The sequence below is a fragment of the Mustela lutreola genome, chromosome 15 (assembly GCF_030435805.1).
Source record: "Mustela lutreola isolate mMusLut2 chromosome 15, mMusLut2.pri, whole genome shotgun sequence".
In the NCBI taxonomy this organism is placed as follows: domain Eukaryota; kingdom Metazoa; phylum Chordata; class Mammalia; order Carnivora; family Mustelidae; genus Mustela; species Mustela lutreola.
Window position 1 is genome coordinate 43,979,764 of NC_081304.1, and position 16,765 is coordinate 43,996,528.

A 16,765-nucleotide genomic window follows, 5' to 3' on the forward strand; every position below is an offset into this window, starting at 1 on the left:
CGAAACGAACTCTCTCCTTCCTTCCAGAACTTTCCCTTTAGGTCAAAGTTCATATGGTCCAGAGAGCCTGTGCTTTTCATCTTGGTGTCCTCAGGGTCCAGTACAAGGCCTGGTATCTAGTAGGTGCTTAATGTAGAGGCAGCTGGAAGCCGAATGAGATAGAAGGCCTGCAGTGACCACCGGGCTGAGTACAAGTGGGCTCAAGAGACGACCCACCTCAAAATGGCCATAGGCCCTAACTGACCAGTTACAACCACACGTGGTTCCTGAGATTACCAAAAAGGAGAACATTCCGCATGTTCCCATGGTCCCTCACTCTGCCCTGTAACTATGGCCCCCTCACGACCACCACCTTGCCACGGAGTCTCTCCCTCACTGTCCTGCCCACTGCTCCCTCCCAATATATTCAGTATATTTCCATCTCCTTTGCCCTGCCTTGGGAGAATCCTTTCACTGCCCACACCACCAGCTCCCAACCCCACATTTGCTGACCGCCCCCATCCGATCAGAGTGCTCCACACTTAGTACAAGTTTGTGGGAGGAAGGAGGGAGGGGGCCTAGCCCAGGGTCCTTCCGGCAACCTCCCTCCCACTCCCAGGCAAAGGTTGCTGCTCCCTTTTTGGCTCTCCCAGGGACCGCCCCCCCCCCCCGCCCCACTGAAACACCTCCATGCTGCCCTGTGTCCCTCCTGAGTTCCCATGTTGAAACCCTCCCCCTCAAGCTGATGGTATTAAGAGATAGGAACTTTGGGAGGTGCCTAGGTCAAGAGGGTTCTGGGATTAATGCCCTTATAAAAGATCCCCCAGAGGGGGAGGGAATGATAGGGGAGGGGCGTCTCTCTGCCCACACTCACCTTCCCGCTGGGCCTGCCCTCCAGCAGCCTGGGAAGTGGATCCTTCCTCCCACCTCCCCTGCCCCCCTGCAGAGCCCCTTCCTCTCACAAAGCTTTCCTCTCTGGGTGGCAAAGCATGGCAGCAAGAAGCCAACTTCGGGGTCAGCTCCAGGGACAGAGTTGGTTCACCATGTGTTCAGTACCTTCTGTGTACCAGGCGTGGTGTGACCTGGGACAAGTCCCTGAACATCTCTGAGCCTCTGTTTACCAATCTGACCCAGGGGCTCACCCCAGTATATGTGAAACCCCCGGCATGAGCCCGGCTGTGAGCAGGTGTCGGGCTCCCGCTCTTTTCTTTCTGTGTCCTTCTTCAGATGCAGAAAGGACCCCTGAAGGAAGGTGGGTCCGGTATTCCTCCCTGGAGAAACAGAGGCCTGGGGAAGACAAACTTGCCCAGGGGAACACCTCGAGCGTCCCCAGGCTCCCGGCCTTGACCCTGGAACCAACAGGTTGAGTGCACTCCCTTCCCCGCTCCCTGTTGTTGGAGACCCCTGGACCCCAGCAGCATAAGACACAGGCCCACGGAGCACGTGCACTTTCAGCTTTATTTCTTTCCATGCCAAGCAATACAGAGGAGCCGACTGGAGAGTGTGGAGAGTGTGGTGCCGGGCGGCGGTGGGGGGTAGTTCTCGCTGCTTCCTCTGGGACATGGGAGAGGCTGCCCCAAGCTGGAAGACTGCAGGGTTCAGGCAGCCAGGGGAGGGACCCATGATGGAGCTGGGAGCAGAGGGGTGAGGCCTCAGGGTGCCAGGCTGCTTGTGGGTGGGCAGCAGGGGAGTCAGGGACCCACCTTCCCAGTCTGATCTCTGCAGGGTTCCTGGTCCTCAGGCTTGTTCTCCTCCCGACAGAGGGATCAGGCTCCTTCCACAACCCTCAGAGCCTCTAAGTTCCATCTGAGTACCTTCTTCTCCCTGCGGTGCTGAGCCTGGGGCCCCCAGGGCCTGGCCAGAGGACCACCAACTCATGAGCCACCATTTCCGTAGACCTCATGACTCACCTCCTGGCCTGAGCTGCCTTCGCAGGTGACACAAATCCTCTGGGCTCACTTCTTCCCTCCCCCAACAGGAGCATTGTGATTGTGGCCTCAGAGGTCTTGTCTAGCAAAGCTAGCCCCTCGCTTAGGGTCTGGCGAGGTTGGCGTCTGCTCCCCAGGTGGGGAACTGACGTAGGAACACAGGCCCCAGAAGGACCCTGCCAGGGCCCCTGGGTCCTACACCCCTCCCCTGCCACGATGGCCCTCCTAGAAGGTTCAGAGCTACCCTTGGGACTCCTGGTAGACAGTGCCTCTGTGCTAACAGACTCCCTCCCAGGAGTCTCCGAGGAGTGTCGGGGAGACAGGGAGCAGGCTCCAGGGCCCTGAATGGGTGCCGGGGAAACAGTCTTTGCCCGCCTCTGGCTGCGGCTGGAGAAACCCGATGGCTGGGCAGGGCCCCCCAGGGCGGGAAAGCCTGGAGCTTTCCTCTCTGAGAATCTGGGCGCTGAAGCCAGAGAGGTAGGTGGGCATAGGAAGGGCCCCTGTGGGCAGATCCTGTGCCAGCCAAAGCCTCCGAGAATCCCGGGGCCAGAAACCAGACAGGAGGTCAAAGGACCCTGCTCAGTCCTTTCAGGTGTCCCATTAGGTCCTGAGACAGAGGCCATGGTGTCACCCCCTGCCTGTGCCCAGGGCCTCCTACTCCCCCAAAGACTGGCCCCTTCAGCCAGGCTCTTCCCTCTGTCTTAGAACTCTCTAGACCAAATCAATAATAAACCTTCATAAAAACCCTCTGGCCCACTCCCCTGTTTACAGCCTGGGAGCTCTGGGGAAGTCCTTCCCCTAGAGGTGGCCCCAACCTCCTCCCCCCACCCAAGAGAAAGTCTTTGTGCTTTGTGGATGGCCAGGGGCTCAGGGTAAGTAAGGCACAGAGAGCGTCAGGTGCTGCTAGGCTGGGAGCCGGGGCCTGGGCCCCACCTGAGCCCCGCCGCATGGGGCCCCAAGTGTGCAGCCTGGACCATCAGGGATGTGGCAGGAAGGGAGCTCAGATCAAGGCTCCTTCTCTCCTGGCTGAGCGGGGCTGGGGTCGGGCCCCAGGCGGCTGCACAGGGAGCAAGGGAACAAGAGGCAGACTGGGTCAGCCTGGGAGACATGATGGGACAGGAGTTCTCAGCAGAGATGAGTCTGAGACTGAAAAGCTGGAGATGTCTGTGGGTCCTGCAGTTCTTGATCCTGTCTTCACCAGCCCACCTCTTGGTGTTGCCATGTCAGCTACATGTCTTGCATGTAGCTGACACCTCTGTCCAGACAACTGCTCATCTTGGGCACCCAAGGGGGTCCCAGGATGGACGTGGAGCAGAAGCTGGGCCCCTGAGCCGGGATTGCAGCAAGGATGTGGCACGAGGCATGCAAATAACTCTTTTTACACCCTGTCCCCCCGCCCCAAAGAAAAGTACAAAAGAGCAAGTCCCACATCTTGACTCTGGGTCCTCAGACAGGTGGGGAGTGTGCAGCTTCTCTCCTGCCATGGTCCTGTTCCTCTCGTCTCCGTCTCCTCTGTGGGGCTGGTTCCCCCTCCAGCAGGCAGTGTATGTGGCGCGGTGGATCCCGGGAGACGGTGGGGATGAGAAACCAGCCGGAGCACGGAGGCCAAATACAGGGCCGTGTCCAGGAGATTAAACCCCATTAATTATTCTTGGCGCTTTTTCACATCTGAGGTGGGCTGACAGTGGGGAGGCCTGGGGGCTTCCCTCCACGTCGGTGCTTTGGGAGTGCATGGACGTCCCTGTTCTGTCCTCCCGCGGGAGAGGGGGCGTGGGAGCGTGGAGACCTTGGGCTGCCCAGGGCCGCCTCCGCCAGCACAGCGCCCTGGTCCGTGTCATTTCTTCTGCACTGTAACGAGAAGAGCCGTAGCAGCGCAGAGCTCAGAACAGGCCTTCCAGCCATTGTTTGGAGGATTTGGGGTTTTGTTTCTGGGTGGGAAACAGCACCAGGGTTGCCTGATCGGGATCTCTTGGTGGAAAAGAGCTCCTGCTTGTGGCATGGAGGCGGTCTTTGCTGGGGGTGCGCGCACCACGGGACACTCCCCCTCCAAACAGAGAACCATGGAGGCCTGAATTTTAAAAATTCCTTAAAGGGCTTAAGAAGCCATTCCCTTTGCCAGTTTGAGTTCAGCAGGGGTCATTGGCTGTGGACAAAGTTGTGGCGAGCGTGACAAGGAGGAGACTGAGGCCCAGAGAGGGGGCTCCTGAGCTAATGCCTGCGCTGGCGGGTCCCCCCACCCCACGTACCAGCCGGGCCGCCAGCCCCCCAGAGACCCCAGAAGACGCTTCATTTCAGATACTTGGACAGTGGGGGATGTGGGTTTTAAACCCAGGGCAAGCTGATTACAGACCTGACCTCTTCTCCTCTCTCCAAAGTGGCCAAATCTGCCCGTGACCCCACTGCTGAATCCCAGGCTTTCCACCCCAGGTTGAACACCCTGGGTTCCAGATCAGTGCCTCCTTTAAGGAGAGGGCTGGGAATCTTATTGAAATGCAAATACTGATTCAGTGGCTCTGGGCAGGGGCCTGAGACTCTGCATTTCTGACCCTTTCCCCGGGCTCAGCAGCCACTGCCGCTGGTCCACGCAGCACGTCTGGAGCAGCAAAGTCTTTAGGGGAAGAGCTTAGACTGACCAGTGCAAGATGCAGAGAGGCTTGGGGTCCTCACAAGGCGGGTGCATGCAGGGAGGAGAAAGGCCAGCGCCGCCCCACAGAGCCCAGACCCTCAGAGCCATGCAGACCCTCAGAGCCATGCCAGCCCACTGAGCCGCTGAGAGTTTCCTTTGGAAAGGGTGCCCCTGCTCGGTTAACTTCCCTGGGCCAGCTCTGGGGGCTCACAAGAGGGTTACTGCCAAATTCTATGACATGCATTGTTTGTGTCTGGTTCCTGCTGGCCGTCTCAACAGGAATGCTTGCAGGGAAAGTCCACCATTCACCAAGCAGCATCACAGCCATGATCTTGGGTGACATTCTCAAGGCTCAGCCAGACACAACTCTGGCCCAGGACCCAAAGCCCTCTGAGCTGGGATAGGAGCTGGCCATCTCTGGTTCCCAGGCCTGGGCTCTTTGTGCACACTTTCCTAATGATCCGGGCATAAGGCAAGGCAGAAGCCCGTCCTACTCAGCTGGGTCCTGCCAGGGATGGGGTCACTTCTCAGAGAGGATCAGCCTGTGTCCCCTCCAGGCTCTTACACCGTTTCCACTGTCCCCTCCCCAGGAAGCTGGGCTGCACCCTTCCGTGGTCCTCACCCCAGGCAAGCTGGCTCGCTGAGCTCCACGCGGCTGGGCCTCACCTGTGAAATTGACAGTCACGGCCACGATGATAATAATGATCCCCATGATGATGAAGGTGATACTGAGCAGCCGGGCCAGGCGGCCCAGCCTCCGAGCGCCGTCCAGGTCCCCCTGTTGCACGCTACTTCGGGACTGCAGAGAGAGGGTGGCAGAGACCTAAGGAAGGCTGTTCCCAGCAGACTGGGTTGGGGGCACCCCTTGCCTTGGCCTCCAGAACCCACCCAGCCCCCACTGCACCCTCTATTCCAGCATCCACCTTGGGGATGGGAAGCAGGCTTCTCCTGCAGAACTGGCTCACACCCCTTGTGGGAACCCCATGCGGAGCCTGCCCCTGGCTGGAAGCAGAATCAAGCAGTGCAGGGCACTTGCTCTGAGAACGGTGAGTGGGCAGGGTGGCGGGTGGCATGATGGAGCCCGAGGGTCTTGGAGGGTGGGCCGGGGCCAGGCCATGCTGAGCAGGCGGGAGCAGATAAGCCAGGCCTCCCTGGGTCCTTGTCCAAGGCTCACTGCTACGGCCACACTAAGGAGGCCCATTGGGTTTTTCTGTGGTCCGAGGTGCCTGCCTCCTTTCCTCTGTGACCCTCCTCTTCCACACCAGGAAAAAAGCATCATTGGGGCGCCTGGGTGGCTCAGTGGTTTAGCCGCTGCCTTCGGCTTGGGTCATGATCCCAGGGTCCTGGGATCGAGCCCCGCATTGGGCTCTCTGCTTGGCAGGGAGCCTGCTTCCATCTCTCTCTCTCTGCCTGCCTCTCTGCCTACTTGCGATCTCTGTCTGTCAAATAAATAAATAAAATCTTTAAAAAAAAGAAAAAAAAGCATCATTGATCCTCCCTCCTCCTAGTTTCCACCCAGGAATCATATCCTTGTTCAACCGAGCTGACTTCCGCAATCTGAAAGGTTTGAACTTGAGAGGCAAGGGTGTGTGGGGAGCCACGCCAGGCTTTATGGGGGCCCGTCTGAATCTTCACTCTTTCTCAGTGAGCTCAGTTTTCCTCAGCCTTATTTAATTTTGGTGAAAGCAGGTGGGTCAGCGCGGGAATGGAGTTGAGTCCCTTGATGATGGTGGTGGTGTTGGTAGTGACGATGATTTATTGAGTGGTTACTTTGTGCCCGGCAGCTTGCTAAGGACTGTACCTGAACAATCTCATTGAGGCTCAGAACCATCCGTGTGGTTGCCAGTGTTGCCCACTTTTAAAGAGGCTGAGGTTCAGGGAAGATACCCTTCCCCTCACTGTTCTCTTCAGGAGGGCACCCCTGTCTCTCAGGTCCTGTCCTTTTCTCTTCACAGAAACCTAAGCAACCCCCACCGCACCCCATGACTCCCTGTCCAAGCACCTCCCAGGACGGAGCCACCTCCTGCCATACTGCTTGATGCTATCAGATTCGCTTCGCCTCGGATCTGCTCCTGGACGTGTGCTCCTCTGCCCACTTGCCCCGTTACCGGCCACAGCTTGGAGTCCAACCACTCGGTCACAATACCTGTCCCTTGCCACCCTACCGATAAGTTTCCTTTCCCGGTCAGTTTCACTGCAGTCCTCCCCAGCTGCCTTGCACCTGCCCCAGCTCTATGCTTTCTTCATCTCCATGCCGCTCCCCACACCCCCATGCCACTCCACAGAGATTTATGCCAGACCCCATGGTAGGGCCCCTGGCATGCGGTCCTGGGGTGGGATCAGAGAAGAGGTGGAGAGTCAGGGGCTGATGCACGAGTTCAAGGAGATGACGGTGGCTTAGCCTGTGACCCTGCCCAGCATCTTCCATGGCTCCCCCCACTGTTTCCGGAACAGTCTGAATCCAGGTTAGCTTTGCACTTCCAGATTTTATCCTCTACTCCTCCCTTCCACAACCTCTGGACTCAGCCAGTCTGAACTCCTACAGGTCTGAGCACCTACCAGTGCAACTCTCCTGCCCGCCTTTCTGCTCCCCTCAACCACCTGTCCACATCCTCTTCATTCTCCGCGGGCTTCTGGTGGGAGAGAAGCAACCGGAGAAGGGGAGAACGGCGAGATCAAGAAGGGCCCTGACTGCCACAGAATGGAATCTGGATTTTGTCTTGTAGGCATTGGGGGGGGGGGGTGGCTACAACCGGGTGACTCTATAGATGATTTCATCAAAACAAGAGAGAGGCCCCAGGTGGCTCAGTCGTTAAGTGTCTGCCTTCTGCTCAGGTCATGATCCCGGGGTCCTGGCATCCCAGGACCTGCATCATACTTCCTGCTCAGTGAGAAGTCTGCATCTCCCTCTCTCTCTCCCCCTGCTTGTGTTCCCTCTCTCGCCGTCTCTCTCTCTCTCTCTCTCTCTCTCTCTCTCTCTCTGTCAAATAAGTAAATAAAATATTCAAAAAGAAAAAAACAGGAGAGAAAAAGATCCAGTCAGAGGGAGAGGCTGAAAAGACCAAGAAGTGACGGGTGCCCCCAATGTCCCAGGGCAGCCGAGAGAGATCTGAACTTGAGCACAGGGCTGAACTGCAGTGAGCAGAAGAGAGCGCTGCTGTCCTTGGAGACTGGACAAATGTGGGTAAGGGTGGTGTCACACCTCAACACATCTGTAGCTGGGCAGAAAGTTGTGAGCGTCCACGCCTCTGGACTTCGGAGTGCCCAATGACAATGGGCAAGAGTCATCCAGTGAGAGGTGAAAGAGAAGATGGGTCTGGCTGAGGCATGGGTGGGGCTCGGGCAGGAGCCCGTCCTGAGACTCACAGGCGATCCTGGACCTGGCAAAGACCTGCCAAGGAGCAGGTGCAGCCTCCCAGCTCCCTACAAGGGCAGCCTGGGGGGGAACACAGGTTTCAGAGCCAGACCTCCTGGGGGCCTGTCCCCACCATCCACAGCTGTCCCAACTGCATGACCCTGGATGAGGGGCTTCTTCTCTCTCCTCATCCTCAAATACAGTCACGCATGAATTCCTGACATTTCTAATGTCCCTCAAGCCTGTCCTTACCTCTCCAGCTGACTCCACTGCCCCAGCTCACTCCCACAACAGAGTTCATCTGGAGACTGCACCAGCCTCATCCTCATGAGTCTCTCAGCAACAGCCTTGCCCCCAGCCAACCTCTTCTCAACAGCCATTAATTAGCCTGGTCACACGGCTCCACATAAAATGCATATATTTTTTAAATTAAATTTTTCCTACGTTTTTTAATTTTTAGAAATTTTTAAAAGTGAACTCTATGCCCAACGTGGAGTTTGAACTTATGACCCTAAGATTAAGAGTCACATGCCCTACCAACTGAGCCAGCCAAATGTCCCCAAAGAGACACATTTTTATGCCTCAGTGCCTTTTCATGGACTGCTGTCTCTGCTGGAATGCCTTTCCTCATTTCCGTGTTGCTACCTCAGCAGCTCTTTCTCACCCTTCAAGAGTCACCTCCAGTAAAACTTTACTTCGTGCCCACAAGCAATTAATCAGCCCCTCCTTGGGACTCCTGTCGCGCCTTACACCATGCTCTTTTCCTCCCTTCCCACCTTGTGTCATCAGTTCTTGTGTCGGTCTCTTTCCCTACATTTGAAGACAGGGACCATTCAGCCTCAAGCTTTGTGTCCCTCTTATGTAACCTAGGGACTGGCCCTAAGAGACCTTCAGTAAGTATGTGAGGAAGTAAAAGAATAAAAGAAGAGAAAAAGAGTATGAGGAGAGGCTGTTTTCTCACCACCGAACTTAGCCAGTGGAACGGTCCAAGTTAATAGAAGATTCATGAGTGAAATGAAGGCAATGGGTACCCGAGGAAAGATATCTGTTATCTGGGGGCACCTGGCTGGCTCAATGGATTGAAGCCTCTGCCTTCAGCTCAGGTCATGACCCCAGGGTCCTGGAATCGAGCCCCGCATCAGGCTCTCTGCTCCTCGGAGAGCCTGTTTCCTCCTCTCTCTCTCTGCCTACTTGTGATCTGTCTGTCAAATAAATAAATAAAATCTTAAAAAAAAGAAAGATATCTATTATCTGGGTATTGGCTCCACCCACTAACCCATGCCACCTCCAGCTCTCTGCAGGCCAGTCCAGGTCACCGAATGAAGGACTTCAACACCAAGGAAACACCTTCCTCTTGGGAGAAAGAGGGGGAACATATAGACAGGCTTCAGGAATTCCCAGGAAGTTCGGCCTTAGAAATGCTGGGGCTTGACTCATTACCAAGAGACTTATTCTTAGCTGTAAGCATGGCACGCAGTGGAGAGGGACACAGGGTTTGTGATGAATCCTTCTCCTCACTTGCCAGAGAAATCGTTGTGCACGGGGCAACAATTCAGGACCGTGGAGAGAGACATACATGTGGTTGCTTGGGTAGGAGAGGTGGGGAGGGGAAGCGAGAGAGGGAGAGATGAATTTTTCAGCCACTCTAAACCCAATCCCTCTTCTTTATCTACAGAGCCATCAGCCTGTGCATCCCGTCATGCCTGTTCCTTTGAGCTGGAGGGACAATGTTGAGGAAGATGCACTGGGAATGGCCAGATGACCAAAGTAGACTTGACGGCACCAGCCTCGTTGGGTCATACACATTATGGGTCATACGCTGTCCACATAAACCTCACATCTCTTCTGTAAATCTTAGTTTTCTGATCTGTAAAATGGAGAGAATAGCTGCCTTGAGGAGTAGAGCCCCACTTTTATATCTAGAAGTTACTCACCACGAGCCGACACTCTTTTCCAAAGTTCCCCCATTAGTTCCCAAATGAAAAAACCTGTCCCTTGACCTCAGGGATGGAAGAAGACCCTTCATTACTTTTAATGAGTTAATTACCAGCTGCATTTCAAACCCCACTTAGTGGCATCCTCTTCCTCTCCTACAAAATGGCTCAAGTTGAAGATACAATGATAATTGCAGTAATGGTTGTAAATGACTGTGAATTAATAGATCATTTGTGATTGCAATGGTTGTGGGAATGGTAAGGGAGAAAATGAATTCGGGTTAATAGATCAGTGAGGAAAGGCATTGAAAAAAGTCTGAGAGAGCTGGTAAGGCTGGGGAGGGAAGCGGATGGAGTAGGGAAGGTTCTGGGGAGAGCTGCCAGGGGATGAAACCAGCCAGGGGAAGATGGCAACAGAACTTATTGGGAAAGAGCTTCCACCCCCCCTTGAGGCTCAGGCCAAGCCCCAGCAGGTCTGCGGAGACCTACTGACATCTGACAAGATGTGATCAGCTGATCGCTGATGAGCTATTTGTCCTTCCACAGAGATGGAGCAAGTCCCAGCTGGTCAAAGCCAAGGAATGTGCTTCTCCATGCCCCATTCATGTCCCTCTTTCTACGACAATGCAATTCTTACTGCAATGCCTGACCATAGTTGCTGGAGGGGATGTGGGGGAGTGTGGTCCTGGAGAAGGAGTTGGGGCAGCTGCTGTGTGGTGGGTGGGAGTGTTTGGGGATGCTTAGGACTCAGAGACAGCAGCTGTTTGCCAACCCATTGAGAAGTATGTCGATATTCTCAGCCACGCATCTGCATGCCAGCTGATCAGTGCTGGTTGGGGCTCAGCACTCTTGCTGGGCGAGTGCATGAATGCATGAAAGGGAGCCTGACACATGTCAGTTAAATAACCAGGTCACCCAGAATGCCCGAGAAAGGGAGTGTTGAGCCACTCTGAACTTCTTCCGCACTCCTGCATATGGTAGGAGGAATCTACAGAGAAGCGGCTTCTCTGAGGCTTCCACCAAAACCACAGACTGGGCTGCTCCTCTCCCCAGTAGCGGCATGAAGGCTGGCACTCCAGTCTCCCCCAGACTGGCTAAAGTCAGAACTTGTGGGCCACTGGGGATCTGCCCTTTGCTCTGAGACTACAAAGTTTTGTTTGGTGTTAATGATAACAGTAACCACTGCCCTTTTCTGTGGCAGACTCTGTGCTGGGTGTTTTCACACATATTAACCCAGTTAATCCTCCTGACAGATTTATGGGGTCAATGGTCTTATGACACCTATTTTACAGATGAGACAACTGAGGCTACAGAAGGGGGTTGAGGGACTTGGACACGGTCACATGGCCTGGGACCCACACACACAGGTCTATCTGATGCTGGTTTAAGCACTGTTGTTAGATGAAATCCTGAGGGTCCAGCTCCTTTGGTGGACAGGAGACCTTGCTGGCATTGGGAATATGGCCATTTCTCAGCCTGACCCAGGAGTAGAATGAATGAAGGCAGCCCTGACCTGACCACCTTGGGAGGCTCATTGGAGGGTGCTGTGCTGAGCAGGTCTGGGTCTGGATACCTGGGATCCCAGCCCCTTAGGTTGAGCCCCTGTCTAAGCCACAGTGGGAGGAACACAGCTGGCCCATTAGCCTCCTACTGACAGAATCAGTAGGGGTGGGGAAGGACAGCTGGGGAGTGGACAGAGTGAACAGAAAGAAGGAATGAAATGGATTCTGCCCTTCCTGCACAAATGCCCCAAAGGTTTGGCTTTCCTGGGAGGTACACACCATCCTTGTCCCTAGAGGTAGATGGAGGGCAGGGTCATGGAGACAACACTAGAGTCAGCGTCCAGCTGACATGCCTCTTACCAGTTGAGTGACCGTGGGCAAGGCACTGCTGTAGTGTCTCTGTTGTCTCATGTGTTAAATGAGAACAGTTAGCCCTTACCACGGGGCTCCCTTGGGCTCCAACCTCCTGTCTTCTCGTGGTTCTCTTTAGAGATTCATTTCCACAACTGTACTCCACTTGGCCGCCACCCCACACAATCCCTCTGCTGAAACGTCAGCCCCCGGCATCTCTCTCATGCCTCTCTCGCACAGCAGCTGTCCTTCAACTTCTTGGAGCCTCAACCTGTGACCCCTCCCTCTCCTCCAAGGTCATCACTAACTTCCCAGCCTCACGCTGTCCCAGTCCAGACTGATCCTTGAGTGTGCCACCTCTGCCCCCGCTCACCAGCATTGTCCTGTGCCAGTGGGTCTACCCTCATGGCAACCCTGCCATCCCCAGCCTCAGGTGGGCCAATGTCCCATCTGTGACTCTGTACCAATAGCTGGAGAAAAAAATGCACCACTACACAGGCTGATAACAACTCAGACCCAAGGGGTCCAGCCTCAGCAGAGCCCTCAGGCCTCTCTGTCCCTTGTCACCTCTCCTCTGTCACCAGCTCCTTCTTTCTCAGCAAATGGCCTTGTCCTCCACATCCCTGGTGGCATGGAGCCCACATAGCATGAACCAGCTCCTTTTCCTTTGAGTGCTTCTATCCCCTTCTGCCATCATGACCTTTCCTGCAGGCTCCCAGGAACAGGGTCCTAATTCGAGATCCCATCTCTGCACTCTTCATGAATGTCATGAGTCACCTCTCTCCTTTTTGCCTAATGCTGTCCCTCACCAGGGTCACAGGGGGGTATGTAAATGGCCCAATCAGTGGACACTCCTTATTGGATCGGACCTCTGCACTGCATCGGACCATCCCTCCTCCTTTCAAACTTGCTCCTCCATGGGTGTCTCTCCCTCTCCTCTAGTTTGCCTCCCACCCCCTGAAATCTTTTCAAAACTCTTTCCTGTCCCGTTCCCTCTGCCCACCCCTTAAATGCTGCAGTCCCCAGGAGCTGGGTAACCAGGAGTGTGAAGAAAGTGCTGCTACTTTCACTTCAACAATTCTCTCATCAGTGCCCTCCTTCCTAAGCCATTGCTTGGTCCATCCCTTCATCAGCCCTCCTAGAATCTCAAGAGCCTTCTATGAGGTCTCCCTGCTCCTAGTCCTACCAACTCAAGCTCATTTCCCCCAGCGCAGTTGGGTGTTGGTTTTAAAATATGAACAGACCACATCACGCCTCTGCTTAAATTTTTCAGGGGCTCCCCGGAGCCACTAGCATAAAACTTAAATTCCTAGAGTGAGTCCTGCCCACCTCCCTCCATCACCATACTCTTGCATCCATAGGCCATGTCAAATACACCATGTCATCCATCTTCCCAAATGCCTAACATGGCGCCTCATTGGTAAAAGAGGTGTGTTCGTTAATGGGGCACCCATTCATTCTCTACCACTTAGTCACCTCCAAACAAGCAACTTGCCAGTCAAGTGAGTGATTGACTGAATTAATAAATGTATGGTCTGTGTTAACAACTCTTGGGTTTCCAGAAACTCTTTCTGCCCCTTGACAGGGTCTTGGTCCAGACCTCTTCATCTCTCACCTAGGCTCCTGCAAAAGTTCCTTCTCCCCGCTGCCAGGCTCAGAGGGACCCCTTCCGTCCTTTCTCTTACCCCACACCAGCCTCTCCACCACAATGGAAGCCTAACCACACCTCTCTCTGGTTCCAAACCTTGTGAAGTAAATGCCAGGAGAAGCTTGCCACTGGTCCCAGAGGACCACGCGCTGTATGGTTCCATTGGTATGAACTGTCCAGAAGAGACGAATCCATACAGATAGAAAGCTTAGTGCTTTGTAGGTCTGGGAGGGATCAAGGGAGAGATGGAGTGATTAAAAAAAAAAAAAAAAAGGTATGGAGCTTTTCTGGGGGTGAAGAAAATGTTCTGAAACAGACTGTGGTTATGGTAGCATGGATCTGTGAAAATCTTTGAATTGTACACTTTGAATAGGTGAATTGTATAAAATGTGTATTGTAGGTCAAAGCTCTAAGAAAACCCCCAAAAGCCATGATGGTCCCACCCCTGGCCAGGGAGACACTCGGGTACTACTCAGTTTATTGCTATGGTTTAAGATCCCTTTCTTCACGCTCTTTGCGTGGTTCATCTCCCTTTACCCTCACACAGCTCTCTAATGTAGGTGTTATGTGACACCCATTTTGCAGACGGGAATACTGAGAAGAGAGATTTCAGTGACTTGCCTAAGGCCCCATGATACGCTGTGATTTGGTCTAGCAGGAGGACTTCTTACAATGTGTTATAGGATCTGTTTCCAAGTTTCTCCCCACTGGACTTGAGGCTCCTGGGAATTGGTGATAGTGTCTGGTTCTGACCTAGCACCAGATTCCCCACCCCTGGCCCAGTGGCCTTCAGAACTGACTCAGGAAACTGAGAAGGCTGTAGAATTATGCTGGGAGTGGGCTCAGTGGTCTCAGTCTGGGACCCAGGCACCTTTGACAAAGGCAGCATCTATCCAGCCTACACACTGCCTCCCCAACAAAGAGATGGATTCCAGCAACTCTTCTCTCCTGGGTCCTTGTGTGGTTTCCCTCCCCGAAGCCTGTCTCCCCTCCTGGGGCTTCTCCCTGTAACTAAGAGGTTGGCCCTGCCCAGAGCTCCCGGCTGCATCCCTGGGACCTGGTTCTGCCCCCAGCTGCCTCCCAAGGGCAGCAGGCAGCACAGGAAACGCCTCAAAGACACCCCCCCCCACCTCTGGCCCCTGTTCAGCCCTGGCTCTTGTGCCCATCCCAAGTCTCAGGAATGCCACCGGGGTCCCCCGACGTGCTGGCAGGTGGAGCTAGATTTGACGGGGAATCAGGGAAGGCATCCCTAGCTGGACACCAGAAGGATGTGTTTGAGGAAACAGGCTCTTTCTCAGAAGACAGCCCTGGGGGGGGGGGGGTGCAGCAGTAGTGACCCCAGGTCCTAAGGACTTGGTGATAAATGACTCAGCAGGACATCACTCCAGAAGGAAGCAGACAGCATCTCCCTGCGCTGTCCCCCAGCCCTAAGCAGCCCGGGACTGGGAGTTTACTACTCCTGCTTTTTTTTCCCTTCTGGAAGCCACTGCCTGCCTGGGCTTTCTCTCTCACACCCCCTTCCTCCCTCCTCTTCCTGGAACTCAAGTCACTTGCCAACATCCACGGACATTTTCTGGGGATCTTCTATAAGCAGCTCTATCCAAATAGCTTGGTTTGGGGGACAAGCTAAGATAGTCTACTCAGAACCCAACAAGGCACTTAAGTGTATGAGAAGCGAAGACTAGCCCACATGCTCCTAGGCAGGGCTGACCATGTCCTCTGACACACATTTTACCCCCACGGCCCAGACCTCCCCTACCCTAAAAACAGACTCAAGACAGATGCTGGAATCAGTGTGAGCACCAAGGCCCAGAGGGCCCCAGCAAAAACAGCCCCCGCCACCAGTTCCCTGAAGGAGCAGCCTCGGGGGAACCCGGCCCCAGGGCCCCGTGCGCGTGGCAGGGAAGTCACAGCCGGCTCTTGGAAACCAATGCTGGCAAAGGCCACTGGAATACCCAGGTGGCCTGGGGTAAGGGGTGGAGGCAGCTGGCTCCCCTCCAGAGAACTCGGGGTCCTGAGACCCCACGCTGGCCCCAACCTCTACTGACCCACAGCCCCACTTAGGATGACACCCACAGCCCCACTTAGGATGACACCCCAAAAGGCCAGCCCCCCAACTTGGCCGCCTATCTACTGCAAAGAGTTTAGCTCAGGGTGGCTCCTGGGGGTCCCCTCCCCAGAAGGGTATGTGCAAAGTCGCTGCTGCGATGCAGAAGAGCAAGAGAGGAGGCAGGACAGCAAACAGAAGGTCTCCCGGTCGCGGCCCCCTCTCCAGCAGGAGGGGTAGTAGGCCTGGTGAGAAAGGGAGCCTTCCCCCAAGCCCCCGCCCCCAACTCTCTGTTCTGCATGCCCCAGGCAGAAGGTCTGGTGCCCACTGAGCCCTGGAACAGAGAGCCACACTTACCATGATGGAAAAGATGAGGGGAATCAGATTGAGAGGCCACACAGGGCAGAAGCAGGAGGCGATGGCAAGGATGAGGTAATCTTTGGGGACCTCTTGGTCTTGGGCAGAGGAGGCAGTGGCAATGGAGGACGCCCTCCTAGAGCTGGCCCGAGAGGCCGACCAGGGGAGTGTGGCTTCAGGGCACCCCTCCGATACCACCTTGAAGGGCAGGCCGTGGCCGTTCTGCTCCAGGTCCAGAGTCCCCGAGAGGGACGTGGACAGCTTCAGGGGCTTGTCATCCTTGTCTTCCACCTTTGTGAGGAGCTTCTCCATCTCCGGCAGGTCCAGGGGTGAGGTGGTGCCTGGCTCCTGGGCTGAGGGAAACTGAGGCTGCCCCGGGTTGGCCATGGTGGCTTGGGTCTGGGGTTGCTCCAGCTTCAGGCTGAGACGCTCGGCTGCAGGGGGAGCTCAGCTTACCATTCCTCAGCCCAGACTGGGGGCCACCAGCTGGGGGGCTGAAGCGTGCCCCAGGGGAGCGAGGACAGGGGTCGGCTTCTCCTGGCCTCTGAAGCCGGCCTGATGCCCCCGCAGAGCTTCGGGAAGCTGGATGGAGCCTTCAGATCTGTTCAAGTTTGAGGCCAACTTTGCTGGTGCTGCTGACAGCACAGATGGGCGGGGAAGTGACAGAAAGCAGCTCCGAGAGCAGAGCAAAGAGGCTCCTCTCCCGGGTGAGGCTTAGGCTAAGTCAGAGAGAGGAGAGAGAGAGAGAGAGAGAGAGAGAGAGAGAACACCACACAGCCTCCCTCCCTCCCCACCCTCCTCTGAGATGCTTTTCTTTTTCAATTCCCCTCTCCCCTGAGACCGTGCTGTGTGCTGCCTCAGCCCCAGCCCAGCCCAGCCCAGCCCAGAGCCCAGAGGGACTTCAGTGGGCCTCTCCTTTCCACTGCAGCCACAGAGCCCGCCTCTCTGGTCTGGGGGCTCCAGATCGGGAAACGGACCAAGTGGGTCACAAAGGGGCGTGTCTTCAACCATCTTGGGAAACGCAGCCCTCTGCTTCTC

At 55.3% G+C, this 16,765-nt stretch overlaps 1 protein-coding gene across 1 annotated transcript; it reads right to left on the reverse strand.

Annotated features, from left to right (window-relative positions):
* Nucleotides 1-3,270: 3,270 nt before the first annotated feature.
* TRARG1 (trafficking regulator of GLUT4 (SLC2A4) 1) lies at nucleotides 3,271-16,482 on the reverse strand. Its single transcript, XM_059149681.1, has 3 exons — nucleotides 15,728-16,482; nucleotides 5,200-5,332; nucleotides 3,271-3,755 (listed from the first exon to the last, which is right to left on the reverse strand). Exons 1-3 carry the CDS (start codon nucleotides 16,112-16,114, stop codon nucleotides 3,742-3,744), a joined length of 534 nt encoding a protein of 177 aa, XP_059005664.1. The 5' UTR covers nucleotides 16,115-16,482; the 3' UTR covers nucleotides 3,271-3,741.
* Between the last annotated feature and the right edge of the window lie 283 nt (nucleotides 16,483-16,765).

Coding starts and splice junctions, on each gene's coding strand:
- TRARG1 (XM_059149681.1), bottom strand. CDS start 16,114: ATGGCCAACCCGGGGCAGCCTCAGTTTCCCTCAGCCCAGGAGCCAGGC. Junction 5,333..15,727: donor CCCTCATCTTTTCCATCATG/GTAAGTGTGGCT, acceptor CTCTCTCTGCAG/TCCCGAAGTAGCGTGCAACA.